Source organism: Xyrauchen texanus, chromosome 50 (assembly GCF_025860055.1).
Source record: "Xyrauchen texanus isolate HMW12.3.18 chromosome 50, RBS_HiC_50CHRs, whole genome shotgun sequence".
NCBI classification, from domain to species: domain Eukaryota; kingdom Metazoa; phylum Chordata; class Actinopteri; order Cypriniformes; family Catostomidae; genus Xyrauchen; species Xyrauchen texanus.
In genome coordinates this window covers 19,567,210-19,583,749 of record NC_068325.1, presented here as the reverse complement: position 1 = coordinate 19,583,749, position 16,540 = coordinate 19,567,210, and the positions used below count along the sequence as shown (strand labels likewise).

At 37.9% G+C, this 16,540-nt stretch overlaps 1 protein-coding gene across 1 annotated transcript; it reads left to right on the top strand.

Moving 5' to 3' along the window:
- Nucleotides 1–1,992: 1,992 nt before the first annotated feature.
- On the top strand, nucleotides 1,993–3,199 carry wu:fb55g09 (coiled-coil domain-containing glutamate-rich protein 1). Its single transcript, XM_052123871.1, has one exon. It carries the CDS (start codon nucleotides 2,386–2,388, stop codon nucleotides 3,007–3,009), a length of 624 nt encoding a protein of 207 aa, XP_051979831.1. The 5' UTR covers nucleotides 1,993–2,385; the 3' UTR covers nucleotides 3,010–3,199.
- The last annotated feature ends 13,341 nt before the right edge of the window (nucleotides 3,200–16,540 follow it).

Here is a 16,540-nt window from a genome sequence, read left to right as displayed (position 1 = left end):
AAGGTTTTACATTTAAATATATGTAATTGAGCTGCTAACAATGCCAAACATCATATCACGTGATTTATGTAATTTATTTCTGAAAGTCATTAAAACTAGGACCTCGGTGTCATTTCAAGCATAACTCAAATACTGTCTGTCTGTATCGTGTTTAATAGAATTCAGTGGTGGACATGACCAGGGGGAATTACATTTTTAAAGGTCGGCTGGTCATGTGATCCCAAAATGGCCGCCCCCATGAGTGGACCCTCTCCACGCACAATAACACTGCTTTTATAAGGTAACTGATATGACTGTAGTCTTCATCTTTTCAACTTATGGGAGTGCTCATGATTTTATACATATGTTTCAGAGTTAAAATTAATTTCTTAAGGAGTCATTTTTATTCATGAGGAAAAAACTTTAAATAATAGGTTCACACTTTTGCCTAATTTGCCTAATTATATTGAAAATATGACTCTGCTTGTCTGAAGTTTAATTCCGAGCGTGCTCTTCGCTGACACTTTTGTCCACTTGGTTAACAAGTACATTAAATAAAAAAAATTACAAATTATATAGATATATATATTTTTTTTTTTTTGGTGTGGTGAAAATTATGACACAACTGTGTAACAGAACACAATTTGATAGTATATTATTTTTTATTTCACTCTTTGTTTCGATTATCATAGTTTTTAATGTAATAAATATATATATATCATAAATATCAATAAATATCATGGTTACTATGTTATTAGTAATATATTAGCCACCACTGTCGAAAGAAAGAACTAATAAAAGAAAAAAACAACAGAAAGCTCATTAAACTGAGAGATCCCATATTAGTTTATGATGATTTTATGGGAGTAACAATAACTGTTGTTGGCTAATTATGGACAGAAAGATTTCATACACAGGTGACAGCAAAACATTTTATTTCCCATTTTATTAAAAAATGTGGCATACCTATCACAATCTCTAATGAGCCCTCATGCAGTTCCATCATAAACCACAAGGAGGTTCAAGAATCAATAAATGAGAAATGAGCCAAAAATGACTAACAGGACAAAGAATACCTAATCAATTATGCATCGTAAACATCTATCTATCTATCTATCTATCTATCTATCTATCTATCTATCTATCTATCTATCTATCTATCTATCTATCTATCTATCTATCTATCTATCTATCTGTCTGTCTGTCTATAAAGTGTATATCTGTCTGTCTGTCTATTCACTCGTTCATTTTGTTTATTTATTAACGTCAATCTGTCGCGTGAATGCAACCATCTTTTACGCGGTTTGTCAAACTCGATGTGGGTTTTAATTCAGAAAGGCAGTGCTTTAATTCACCACTGGTGTTTGGGGAAGTATCTTTTCTTCATCTTTGTTATTAAACGGGCTGATTGACGGAAAATATTAGTCATATCGTTGGAAAATAAGCAGAAAACGCGTTTCTATGCATCTACTGTATGGTACATTTCATATCCCAATAAGGCATACGGAGAGTCCGAGTCCAAATGTCTAAAACTAAACAGAGAAACAAAAATATTGACTAAAAAAAGAAACGGGAAAGAGAACCACCCCTTAGTTTGTTGTCCTCACATTTACCACATACTTCACGTCCACACACTCTTTGTCGTGTAATCTGATCTGGCATCTGCTGAGCTTCGTTTCCATATATGACAGAGAATTAGATCATGACAGAGTAGCTGATCCTAGATCAGATATGAAGACGCCAGAAACGGAACAGACCATTGTGATCTCGGGAGCGGCGTGTTTTCGTCAGAAGAAGAAAAAATCACGTTGTCGTAAAAAATATTTTTTCTTTGAAAAAAAAACAAACAAAAAAATCAATATTAGTTCACATGGAATGTTTTATAGAATTTATTTTAAACATATTTGACATACTTTACCTCAAGCAACAATGAACCACCCCTAACTATTCGAAGCCGTTTGGCGCCATCCGACAGTTTAAGTACCTCACAAAAAACGGATTATCGCATTTCAAATGTCATCTTGAGAAGGATAGTTAGTTAGTAGAGAACGCGTAGTTTGTTGGCACTTAACCAAAGTAAAACAAACTACAAACACTTTTGTTACCACTCTTTAGTCATCTAGACATCAATTTAGCTTTTGAAACAAGACAAAAAGACACTGGTTACTCGAGGGGAAAAAAAAGCTGAAGTCTCACATCAGAGTCAAGCTGCCTCTAAAGAGGGCACTGCGCCAGGCTATGTGCCATCGAAAGCCAGTGACCAAGAAAAAATCGGAAAAGATTGTAAAAAGGTAGACGACCGAGGGGGTACACTGTGCAGAGACAGAGAGGCACGAGTTACCAAACCCTTAAGCGAGGAAGAAGCATCCTTTGTTGCCTTCATACTATGTGAGCGCGCACTAATTGATGCTTGACGCTGAGAAAATGTGCGGAAGGGGCATGATATGCCACTGGGAGGTCTACGGAGACAGACAGAAGGAAACAGAAAGGGGGAAGAATGAGTCGAGGAGAAGCAAAGGGAGCGGCAAACACAGGTGGCACAAGTGGGGAAGGAGGCACGCAAGAAGAGCGCACTTTCCAGAAATGCGCAAAAAGCGCGCAAGACTGCCGCGCGTGCCGACCGCGATCGTTTCGTTGCGTCCCGTCAACGTCCAGGGCAACCGAGCGCCTGGCATGAGGGCACCGAGGAACACCAACCAATTCCTTATGCATGAAAAATACCAAATGATGCATATGCGATCGGACTCGGTGGGCACTGACAGCTGGTCCGACTGCGAAATGGACTTCGCGGACATGGACTCGTACCTGGGTGTGCTCGAGAACGCTAGAGGCGCACTCCTGGACGGTCCGGAATTACCGCCCACATTTTACGCACGACAGTTGAACCCATGCCAGTCATTTTCATTCTTCAACTTCGATCAAGAAGAAAGCATGCAGTATTTCCCATCCGAAGACGACATGATGCAAAGCGAAGATTTCATGCAAAGGGACTTTAATCAGTTTTGTGACTCAGTGGCACCTTGTATTTAAACACCTGCCACTAGGTAACGTGTTTACATCATCAATGTGTTCATGAACTGGTTGTGACTTTCAGAACAAAATCTGCTCAGTTGCAATGTTAAGACATTTCTTTCTTTATTCTGTATGATATTCTGATCTCTCGTGACAAGCATAACAATGTGACAGTTTTACATAATAAATCAGCTCTTTTCTATACAAAGTGTCTATTTGTGTTTTTACATTATTAACACTCATTTTTCATCATAATCTATAAATTTGAACCATGCTAAAGTGATTTATTATTTACAGGTTTGATGTAAAACTATGATAATAAAAATCATAATTTAGTGGTTAATATGGTTATTGTACAAACGCCATAGTCCAGCTATGGTTACTATAGTAACACATTGGCTAGTTGTGTCCAAACTGGTGATTACATGATTACAATGACATAATATAGGAAATATTTCTGATTCCACACAATCTTGTGATCAGTAATCAAATAAGCACATTTTGACAATGACTGTGTTAACTCATTCTCATGTTTCATTAAAGCACTTAAGATGCTCTGTGAAATTTCACATGCAGGATCATGATTACATCATAATCATCCAGTTTTACATAAATTTGTAGCTCTAACTGTTATGCTGATAATGACCTTTGTAATGAAAAATAAATGATTAAATTAGAAAATTGCAAAATAGAAACATTTTCACAAGTGGACTCAAACTTCAGAAAATCACAAATGAAAATATAGCCTATATATATATTATTGTTTTTTGGGATGGGGGGGGGCACAGCCATTGACCGGGAAAATACAAAATGACACTCCAAACAATAACATTGTATTGTAAAAAAACAAAAATCTGGCATTCCCAGAATTCCCTGCATGATACAATATATTTAATTATATTTTATGAGAGTAATTATGTTTCTTCTTATTTTTAATAGTAGTTAAGTACATTGGGGTGTTCTGTTTAGTTAAATGTTTGTTCTTTTATTTTAATTTCACTTGTGTTACCCTGATGGTGTTTAGTGTTTGTGTGTGTGACACTGATGGTGTTTAGTGTTTGTGACACTGATGGTGTTTAGTGTTTGACACAGATGGTGTTTAGTGTTTGTGTGTGTGACACTGATGGTGTTTAGTGTTTGTGTGTGTGACACAGATGGTGTTTAGTGTTTGTGACACTGATGGTGTTTAGTGTTTGTGTGTGTGACACAGATGGTGTTTAGTGTTTGTGTGTGTGACACTGATGGTGTTTAGTGTGTGTGTGTGAGTGACACTGATGGTGTTTAGTGTTTGTGTGTGTGACACTGATGGTGTTTATTGTTTGTGTGAGTTACACTGATGCTTAGCGTCTCTACATGTGTTAGTTGTGTTATGTTTAATGTTCACATGTGTTACCCTGATGGTGTTTAGTGTTTAGTGTTTGTGTGTGTGACACAGATGGTGTTTAGTGTTTGTGTGTGTGACACAGATGGTGTTTAGTGTTTGTGTGTGTGACACTGATGGTGTTTAGTGTTTGTGTGTGTGACACTGATGGTGTTAAGTGTTTGTGTGTGTGACACGGAGCACGTCTCTACATGTTTATTGTGTTATTTTAATTTCACATGTGTTACCCTGATGGTGTTTAGTGTTTGTGTGTGTGACACTGATGGTGTTTAGTGTTTGTGTGAGTGACACTGATGGTGTTTAGTGTGTGTGTGTGTGACACTGATGGTGTTTAGTGTTTGTGTGTGTGACACTGATGGTGTTTAGTGTTTGTGTGTGTGACACTGATGGTGTTTAGTGTTTGTGTGTGTGACATGGAGCACGTCGCTACATGTTTATTGTGTTATTTTAATTTCACATGTGTTACCCTGATGGTGTTAATGTTTGTGTGTGTGTGACACTGATGGTGTTTAGTGTTTGTGTGTGTGACACTGATGGTGTTTAGTGTTTGTGTGTGTAACACTGAGCACGTCTCTACATGTTTATTGTGTTATTTTAATTTCACATGTGTTACCCTGATGGTGTTAATGTTTGTGTGTGTGTGACACTGATGGTGTTAATGTTTGTGTGTGTGTGACACTGATGGTGTTTAGTGTTTGTGTGTGTAACACTGAGCACGTCTCTACATGTTTATTGTGTTATTTTAATTTCACATGTGTTACCCTGATGGTGTTTAGTGTTTAGTGTTTGTGTGTGTGACACAGATGGTGTTTAGTGTTTGTGTGTGTGACACTGATGGTGTTTAGTGTTTGTGTGTGTGACACGGAGCACGTCTCTACATGTTTATTGTGTTATTTTAATTTCACATGTGTTACCCTGATGGTGTTTAGTGTTTAGTGTTTGTGTGTGACACTGATGGTGTTTAGTGTTTGTGTGTGTGACACTGATGGTGTTTAGTGTTTGTGTGTGTGACACTGATGGTGTTTAGTGTTTGTGTGTGTGACACTGATGGTGTTTAGTGTTTGTGTGAGTGACACTGATGGTGTTTAGTGTTTGTGTGAGTGACACTGATGGTGTTTAGTGTGTGTGTGTGTGACACTGATGGTGTTTAGTGTTTGTGTGTGTGACACTGATGGTGTTTAGTGTTTGTGTGTGTAACACTGAGCACGTCTCTACATGTTTATTGTGTTATTTTAATTTCACATGTGTTACCCTGATGGTGTTTAGTGTTTGTGTGTGTGACACTGATGGTGTTTAGTGTTTGTGTGTGTGACACAGATGGTGTTTAGTGTTTGTGTGTGTGACACAGGTGGTGTTTAGTGTTTGTGTGAGTGACACTGATGGTGTTTAGTGTTTGTGTGTGTGACACTGATGGTGTTTAGTGTTTGTGTGAGTGACACTGATGGTGTTTAGTGTGTGTGTGAGTGACACTGATAGTGTTTAGTGTGTGTGTGACACTGATGGTGTTTAGTGTTTAGTGTTTGTGTGAGTGACACAGATGGTGTTTAGTGTTTGTGTGTGTGACACAGATGGTGTTTAGTGTTTGTGTGTGTGACACAGATGGTGTTTAGTGTTTGTGTGTGTGACACAGGTGGTGTTTAGTGTTTGTGTGTGTGACACTGATGGTGTTTAGTGTTTGTGTGAGTGACACAGATGGTGTTTAGTGTTTGTGTGTGTGACACAGATGGTGTTTAGTGTTTGTGTGTGTGACACAGATGGTGTTTAGTGTTTGTGTGTGTGACACAGGTGGTGTTTAGTGTTTGTGTGAGTGACACTGATGGTGTTTAGTGTTTGTGTGTGTGACACTGATGGTGTTTAGTGTTTGTGTGAGTGACACTGATGGTGTTTAGTGTGTGTGTGTGTGTGTGACACTGATGGTGTTTAGTGTTTGTGTGTGTGACACTGATGGTGTTTAGTGTGTGTGTGTGTGTGACACTGATGGTGTTTAGTGTTTGTGTGTGTGACACTGATGGTGTTTAGTGTTTGTGTGAGTGACACTGAGCACGTCTCTACATGTTTATTGTGTTGTTTTAATTTCACATGTGTTACCCTGATGGTGTTTAGTGTTTGTGCGAGTGACACTGAGCACGTCTCTACATGTTTACTGTGTTATTTTAATTTCACATGTGTTACCCTGATGGTGTTTAGTGTTTGTGCGAGTGACACTGAGCACGTCTCTACATGTTTATTGTGTTGTTTTAATTTCACATGTGTTACCCTGATGGTGTTTAGTGTTTGTGCGAGTGACACTGAGCACGTCTCTACATGTTTATTGTGATATTTTAATTTCACACACGTTACCCTGTAAAATACAAATGGGTTACACACTGAGACTCGGTGAGGACATGAAAAGAGCTCAGTGTGTTTTGATCAAGAACAGTACGGCCCCTTTCTTACAAAGCTCGCCAACAGTGTGACAAATAATTGAGTGTCAGATAACTTCCTCCAGCCGAGTGTATTGTGTCACATGTTCAGTTCCCTGCTCCATTTCTAGCCCATTTACTGCCAATAAATGAAGTACACACTTCACCAAGATGGGGAAGAACAGGCAGTTCCACAGTGAGCCTGCCTGTTTTACAGCAGCATATATAATTATTGTATTAAAGTTCATGTCTTCTTCGTGCATTACAGGGAACCTTAAATAAACCTACATTAAATTAATCTAAACACATGCACATTAAACAACTATCAGAAATCCAAATCTTTTGCTGTTGTTTGAGTGTCCAATGAGGTGAAATTTGCCCTTTGACTAGAGCTCATGGTGTTCAAATGTGTCTTGTGACTTATTATCAAGGCTTAGACTTGGCAGAGGAGTTAATGAGTAAACAGGGCGGTTTATCTAAAGTGGTTTACTTCATCCTATATGACATAATTTCAGATAACTGTTAAATGACTCTTTTTATTTCCAGCTGTAATAGCATTGTGTTGTAAACATCTAATAACAAGACGAATAATAATGCAGTGTCAGGATGTATCTTACGAAACCTAATGAGAACATATGTCATATTTAATCCCAAAATCAAACAAAAGAAATACAAAATGTAATTATGTATAATGAAAATTAATATTTTAATAAATATATATTTTTTTTGCATTGTAACATAATTTTTGTGACGATTAAATTGATCATTAAAAAATATTCTCATTACCATAATGAAATAAATTTGAATTACCATAATTAAAAAAAAAATCTCAATACCGTAATGAAAAAAAATTGTTTTCTCATTACCGTATTGAAAAAATATATATTCTCATAACCGTAATGAAAAAAAAATATATTCTCATAACAGTAATGAAAAAAAATACTAATTAGCGTAATGAAAAAAAAATATATTCTCATTACCGTAATGAAAAAAAAAATATATTCTCATAACCGTAATGAAAAAAAAATATATATTCTCATTACCGTAATGAAATAAATATATATATTCTCATTACCGTAATGAAAAAAATATATATTCTTATTACCGTAATGGAAAAAATATCTATATATATTCTCATTACCGTAATAAAAAAAAATTATATTGTCATTACCGTAATGAAAAGAAAATACTCTCATTACCGTAATGAAAAAAAATTACATTACAAATTTTCATGTTAAATAAACTAAAATGAATATATTAGATATAAATTATTTGAAAATATTTTACATCATGGTAGTATTTGTTGTACTGCCTTTAATTTATCATAATGTAAATAAAAAATAAATCACACATTGTATTACAGTAATAAGAATCACCACTGACAGTAATGGAAATAAAAAAATTAATAAAAGTACAATTTACAGACACCTTAGCGTAATGAGATTTTTGGGGAGAAATTGTGAAATTAATTATTAGTCATGAAAATTGTCACAAATCTTTTTTTTTTTTTTAATCTTTTATTTATTTATTTAGTGAAATATGACCTGGTCACCTGAACATGATCTCTTAATTAAATTGGTATATATTAACCTAAAATAGGTATATAGTGTGTATATATATATGATGGTGATTCTTATTAGATTCTTATTTTATTTTTTTGCCTAAAATTATGAATAAAAAAAACTATATATATTTTGTTGTTGTTGTTGTTGTTGTTGTTGACAACCCAATAAAAATGTCTTTCATTTTTAGTTCATTATTGTGCAATGATAGTGACACAATGTTGATTTCAGTTCACAAAGATTGTTATTGTTTGTAACTAATGCAAGGCGGGGCCCATAATGTTATCGTAGATGGCATGAAACCAAACTTAGGTCATCAGATAAAATGAAACAATGTTTGTCTTGAAACTTAAAATAAGGAAGACTCAAGTTTTAAATGAATCATGTGACACTGAGGAGCAGAGAGGAACAGGATTGTGATCAAATAAACATCTTACAAACGAATAAATGCAAATAAATCTAGATTGTGTTGCAATTTTGATGTACTTTGGTCTCATATAAAACATTAAATCAAAGAAAATCATTCACAGATCTTTTTAAGAGGTCAGGACAGGGGAATGCACAAATCTGAATGAATGTTTTCATGCTTTCTTACATGCTAAAATATGTACGCTACACCTTTAACTGGCCAGGCGTCCGTTGAGGCGATAGTTGAGGGCTGGTGTGTGTTCTGTGGGGGGTGGGCCCCTCTCAAATGCCTGTCCTTGCTTTAGAAACAAATCTGTGACCCGTGTTGTGATCTTTAGAGGCACACAATCACGTCCTGCTACTCTTGCAATGGCATGACGTGACATGTAAGACCAGAGGCATGTCATGTTGACTCAGAACTGTTTGACAGGACGAACTTGTTATCATACTTCAGAAATTCATAGGAAGCGGTGCTGCGACTTGACGCTCTTGCTCTTTTTTTAATGTTTGGGCTGAGAAAAGCAATTTAGATACACAATTTCCAGTGATGACTTTCTATAGAACTAGAGAATAAGGCCATGTCCACACTAATATGTTTTTATTTGACAATGCATAGATTTTGCTACGGTTACACCTCTCATCCACACTTGAACAGCGTTTTCCTCCACCAAAAAGTGTTTAAAAAAAATGCTCCCATTACTGAAATAATTTGGAAAACTGATGTTAGAATACTGACAATTTTAAAATATTATGAGTTTTCAAACTTGTGGATGTGGCCTTAATTATGGATTGATTTTTCGATTTCATCGTTGTTTTCCAACGTATGCAGTTTTTGAAAGTCCCCATTTTCAATCCGGGTTGCGGAGGACAAGTGTCAGTTGCTGCTTCTGAGACCGTCAATCCGCGCATCTTATCACGTGACTCGTTGTGCATGACACCGCGGAGACTCACAGCATGTGGAGGCTCATGCTATTCTCCACGGTCCACACACAACTCACCACACGCCCCATTGAGAGCGAGAACCACTAATCACGACCATGAGGAGGTTACCCCATGTGACTCTACCCTCCCTAGCAACCGGGCCAATTTGGTTGCTAGGAGACCTGGCTGGAGTCACTCACCACGCCCTGGATTCAAACTCAAGACTCCAGGGGTGGTAGTCAGCAGTACCGCCGCTCCCTATAAGCATACTACGCAGTCTGCGTAGGGCACCAACTCCCAAGGCGGGCACAATCTTACCCTAGGAGGGCACCAGAAAGTCCACTGGCTGCCCTTACTCGCATGTTATATGTTATTCAAGGACCCGAAAGCAGTTGCGGAACACAGACGATCGCTTCACGCATGCGTTTGCTTTTTGGGACTTTAATAGACTACTAGAGAGTTTAGTCTCCTAAACTGGTAGAGCAAGGTCATGGGTTTGATTCCCAGGGAATGCACGATTTGCTAAAAATGTGCACTTTGGCCAAATGCATAAATATAAATGTACGTTTAGAAAGACTTTACCGTGCATTCTTTCCAAATTATATTTCTTAAATAGCAACAAAAGCTAAACAAAAAGGCCAAACACAGCAGATAAGGCGAAGGCACGGCTCATAGACTGTAAATATGACCGTTCCCTTCCCCCGACCACTAAAGACTCAGCGAGCAGGATTATTCAGCGAGATAATGATATAAGAGAACGTTCAATCCCAATCAACTCTCCCTCCCTTCCTCTTCCACACTGCTTAATCTCTTAACATCCCTAAAGGCTGCGCTCCATGTTTTACACCCCCTACCTCTCCCCCGATACCCTCTCCTCTCCTTCAGAGATGACTTTAACAATACAGATCCTCTTACACTCAATACAGATCCAGTCGTGAGCAGAAATGGCCCTGTTTTAAGGTAATGATTTGACTCTGTCTGTCTGGAGTGGTTCAGGCACTGGGATTTCGTTTTTCTAAACGGTCTAAAATGCAGCACATGTGGTTTTCAGAGGAAAAGATGAGAAGGGAATTGTTGAGCTTTTGCTGAACCCTGATCAAAATACGTTCTAAGACTTTTTATATGCTTTAAACAAGCATAAACCTCAATCAAAACAAAGAAACCCAGCATTACATGTGTAAATGTGGCCATTTTGGATTGTCCCTCTGTGACTTTTCTCCCCGGTTGCAGTCGTGTCTGATGTCATTTTGTGGGTATTTTAATTTTCACTTCAGTTTTAAATTCAGGTTTTGATTCTATGGAACGGATCTGACATCATGAACGCTGTGGTTTGGTGATTCCTGGGTATGTTTAGGTGTTTTCTAAATGACTCATCTTTGTCATTTCGTGCACTGTACTGGAACTGGAACACATCGTGATTACTAGTTATTTTAAATCAGATTTTACAACATTCGTAAGGGAAGTTAAATCATAGCTGCAACACATTTCTTGGTGTTTGTACAGAAAATCGGCATTAATTTAAGTGCATTATGTTCACAAATGAATCGTTTTCATGTTAATAAAAGGACTTTAAATTGTTAAATTGTGGCTACAACATGCACAAGATACATATTTCTTTGTGTCTATAAAATAAATCAACATATTCTGTGCATTATGCTCACAAATGAACTGGTTTTAAAGTTTAAATCAGGGCCATTCCTAGATATAAGTGGTATAAGTGGCCACGTACGGTCTCCGAGCCACCAGGGGGCACCGCAAATGTCGTTTTTTTTTTTATATTATTATTTTAAAAAATTTGTAATTAAAAAAAGTTATCTATTGTTTTTTAAAGCCATTTATTGTGGTTATTTATTGGTAATTAATTGTTACATTTTTGTAAATTTATTATTAATGTTTTTTTACATTCTGTGTAATTAATATATTAAAATTTTAAGTTAATATATTCAAATTCAAATCCAAGTTGGAATTCGATTGGGGCCCCCATGCGCTCAGAAACGGCCCTGCTCAGCTAAAAAAATATATGTTCTTAGAATGTTTTCCTAACGTTATCATTAGGTTGTGAAAACGTTATTTTTTTCTTGGTTATAGGAACGTTACTCTTTTCATTGAGCAAACATTCCCTCAATGTTCTCCCGGGAACATTGCATTGTTATAGGAATGTTCTGGCAGTCATTATTGCAATGTTATTTACTCATTGTACAAACATTTTCTTGTTTTTGAACAACATCAGAGACTGTAAGTATAATGTTATAATGTTTAAAGTACGTTCCACTAACAATGAATCAATAACGTTTTCATGCTAACATTTCGAGTACGTTTATTAACAACAGAAACCTTTGACAAAACGTTCAAGGTTTGCAGAAACGCAAAACGTTTCTTCATAACTTTGAGAGAACATTCTAAGAACGTTCCCTGTTAGCTGGGTGGTCTACATGCACATTTTACAGCAACGACCTTTTACAGTAAACGTTTATAGAAAAACCAACAAAATTCATATGTGCAGTAAATGGATGATATTTAATGGACGCACCAACACAAAATCAAAGACTACAGCTTGAAACTGAGGCCTTTTTTTTTTTTAGCTTCTCTGGCGGTTAGAGTGGAATATGATGCGCCCATGCAGCGACACACCCCTTAACTAATGTTAAAAAAAAACCTTGAGTAAATAAACCTCAAACTGTATTAACAAGCACATTGGAATGCTGCTAATTTCAGTGCCTAGAATTTAAGTAGACAATTCACACTTAAGTAGTCTCTTTTCACTTTTTGTTTTTGTGCTAAACACTGTTTTGTACAGCTAAGACATTTGGGAGAAAGAAAGGCAACAGTATTTTGATTTCTCTCAGTGCAAAAACAGGCAGCACTGTGCACATGCTTGCCATGGCACACTAACTTGACTGATCAAGAAAGCCAATCAGAGAGCAAGAAGCCTTCAAAATGGCCGTTGAAGACAGCCTCTCACATTAGCATCGCCCTATCCTGAATGTTATCTGATCCAAAACAGTCACTGATCCAAGAAGTTTGGGGTGGGATTTAAGGACAGAGGAGTGTTGTTTGGGGTGAAAAACACAGGACCTTCAAGTATGGAAAAGTACAGATTTTTGAGAGCGTTTTCGTAGAGTAAAGGCTTGCTAAGATAATTGTAAAGCACTCACAAAAAATGAGCATTTGGTGCAACATAGACTCAACAAGTGTTGTTCTTTCTTTAAAAGTGTTGGGAAACTACCATACGTTGAAACTGTAACTGGCCAAGCTACAAGCTATGCTTAATTTAAAGTAGTTAAACTACAGTCAAGCTAGCTACTCTTTGAAAAAGTAGTTACAAGCTACAAAAGTTAGCTAACAAGTACTAGCTTGCAATTTTGGTGATGAAAAATTAAATCAAAATGCAATTTGCATGACAGTGTAAACTGTAAATTGATAAATGTACACTTAATATAACTGATCAAATATGGCGGCTGTTGGAAGGAGGTCTTACAGTTAAGAGAGCCAATCACCTGTTTGTTTACTCATGCGCATTAGCTGGACTAGCCTGACATATACAATATCCCATACAAAAATCGAGAGTTCTGGGAAACTTGCTGTAAATTTGCCACACATTCGGCATCGCCACTTATTATTTTCGCATGCAAATGAGCTTTTTGTGGCAACAATGGACAGTTTGCCACAAAGCTCATTTGCATGTGAAAACGATCAGTGGCGAATTTGTCATGAACTCTCGATTTTCATTTGGGATATCATTGTTGTCAGATTTCATTCCCCAAATTTGAAAAACTTTACTGGAACGTAAACTCGAGCAACAATTTGAAAGCTTTCAATCTTTCACAGGATCCGCTTCATTGCCTGTTTATACTGTAGAAGATGCAGTCCAAGCATTTAAATGTATGCAATCTGTAGGTCTCACAACACAAAACCTCTCTGCTGACTCTTGCAAGGCTGTTTGTAATGGGGGGAAGGGTGGTCATTCTGGTTGGATGCAGGCGAGTCATGTGACCCTGCCTGTAAAGCTGAGGAAAGCATTAACTACTGAGAATATTCACACTATGAAAGGAATTTACTATGTAATTGTTAATATTTCAGACAAGCATGCATTCTAGTTCCCCTCTGCTGAACTCTTCCATGCTCATAACAACATTCAACATGTATATCTGTCAAAGTTTGCTGAAACTTTTTGGCATTTCTTACCATTAGGTGTCTGTATGATATTTTGCCACACTAGTGTTGAAACTGTTGAGTTTACCATCCTCCAACTAATGAAAACAAAGCATGCCTTCAGAGGGTTCAATGAAAGCCATTGTCTTCCAACGTATCCAGGACTAAATGTGAAGTCAATGTGGAAGGCCCAATTCCCAATGCGTCTAAAGTCCTCGTGGTGGCGTAGTGACTCACCTCAATCCGGGTGGCGGAGGAAAAATCTAATTTCCCTCCGCGTCTGAGACCGTCAATCCGTGCATCTTATCACGTGGCTTGTTGAGCACGGCGTAACCACGGAGACGTACAGTAGTGCGTGTGAAGGCTTCACGCTATTCTTCACGACATCCACGCACAACTCACCACGTGCCCCATCGAGAGCGAGAACCACATTATAGTGACCACAAGGAGGTTACCCCATGTGACTCTACCCTCCCTAGCAACCGGGCCAATTTGGTTGCTTAGGAGACCCGCCTGGAGGCACTCAGCACGCCCTGGATTCAAACTCGCGACTCCAGGGGTGTTAGTCACAAAAAGGGAAATTCTGTCAGCATTTATTCACCCTCATGTTGTTCCAAACCCATACAACTTTCTTTCTTCCGTGGAATAGATAAGGCACAGTGGGGATTTCTTTAAGACTGCAAGGGAAGCTCAGCTTCCCCTATAATGTCAAAAAAATAATGGTCAAATATGTACTATTGTGTAAACAATTTATAGACTAAAAATGCGTTAGAACACGTTCATCTCGAAGACGAGTTCGTTCAGAATCAGCTACATTACATATAGCAGGTCGGCTGACTCGATTTACTTCTCATACATTCCCATAGCGTCAGTGCATTTCCCTGTTGAAGCCGAGCGTCCATTGACTTCAACGTGGCTGCTCTGAACAGTTTTTTTCAGTGCTCGAAAATAGACGGTCATTGGATAAATGCTGCGATTATGTCCCGCCCACGGACGCTCAGCGTCTCTGGGGGTGAATGAGGAGTGGGCTGGCCCGGACTCCGGGCTTCCGCGTGATGATTGGAGGATCTGTCGAAAGACTGCATCTCCTTTTGATTGACAGCGAATCTGTACTATAAGAAGTCACTGAAGCTATTTCGCGCTCAGTCCCATCGCGGATTTCTCAAGTGTAGTCGAAAGACAAACTGCTGCAACCTATTTCTTTATATTTGTTTGGCGAAATTGCTAGTCAATTTGCATAATACATTTCACACAATTATACACCACATTCCTTGTTTCAGTTTTACCAAGTTTATTCGTTCATTCATTCATACAGTAGGCTAGGCTAGCGTCGTACGGGTGAAACTGTGCACGATGGCAGACGGTGCTAATATTGTCGACCTGATTTTGGCGAAGCCATTTGAAAGTCTTCCTTACGAGGAAAAAATTAGAATTAAACAGCAGGGCAGATCAACACCTAAGATTGATTTAGTGCAAAAAATAGGGTAAATAAGTTTATAATGTAGGCCGAAAATGAGCTTCCCCTCTTTGAAAGACCAGCAGCCGCCACTGATAAGGCAATATGCCTCAGCTTGGTAAACTGGCATACCGGGCATTTTCCCGGTGGGCCGACGCACTTTGGGGCTGATCAGGGGCGGACTGGCCATCGGGAGAACCGAGCGGGCCGGTAGGTCGGCTGCGAAACTGGACGAATGTGCCGCGATAAGCTACAATGAGCCGCCGCGTTATGCAGAACGGACCACAAAATGGTGCCGTGATATGCAGGGAAAAACAGCGCTCACTTTCATTGAACTATCTCTTTAAGGTTATATGAATACATGGCTTTTTAAAAATCACTGGTAATCTTTAAATTGACGAATATTCCATATATCTGTCAATCAATATGAGGTCATAAAAGTTGCACTACATAATGCATTTCAAAAAATGTTACTTTATGTCATGAATGTTAAGTAGATTTCACTTAATTTTACACCATTAAATTCACTTAGTAAAACTGTGCAAAAAGATTTGTTTGTATAGTTTTAGTATGTCATCTATTTTCAGATATAGAATATGAAATCGCTGCTCAAAGTCAAAATAGTTGCTTTTAAAGTTTCATCTGCAGACAAAAATAACAGTGTGAGATTGTTTGGAGTGAATGAGCATTTCATTCCTGGCCTTTGCACAGACTGACATTAAATCACCCGTTTAGTGCCAACCTATCCGACCTCATGACACGTGTTATTAATGAGTATCTCCTTAGGCGGTAATGCAAATAAACAAAACAAAAAATGAAATCAGTGCATCAAATGCTTAGATACGACCAAAAGTCACATAAATTGCTGTACTTCGGTAGATGGCATGCACGTGCAGCATATTAAAAAGTTTTCATGACCTAATATTATGACCTCACATCAGACTACGTGGAATATTTGTGCTTGTCACACTGCAGGACTACTAAATGAAGTAAATGGCAAAAAAGCAACAAGGTCATACAGTAAGAGCATGTACAAACACTAGGGGTTGCATTTTCCAAAGAGGGAAGCAGGACAAGACCGACGAGTTTTCTTAAGCAAGTTTGCACATTCTGTTGTCTGAATGCCACCTCAAAATGTCCAATACATCCTGAAAGATGCAGCACATGCGCGACACACACACACACAACCCAAACAACACAATAACAATAACTGCCCTATGGGCTGATTCTGTGGTTTGGATTGTGAATGAAGAATGAAAACAAACAC

Bases quoted from the DNA above. Each gene is read 5' to 3' on its own strand.
- wu:fb55g09 (XM_052123871.1), top strand. From the start codon at position 2,386: ATGCTTGACGCTGAGAAAATGTGCGGAAGGGGCATGATATGCCACTGG.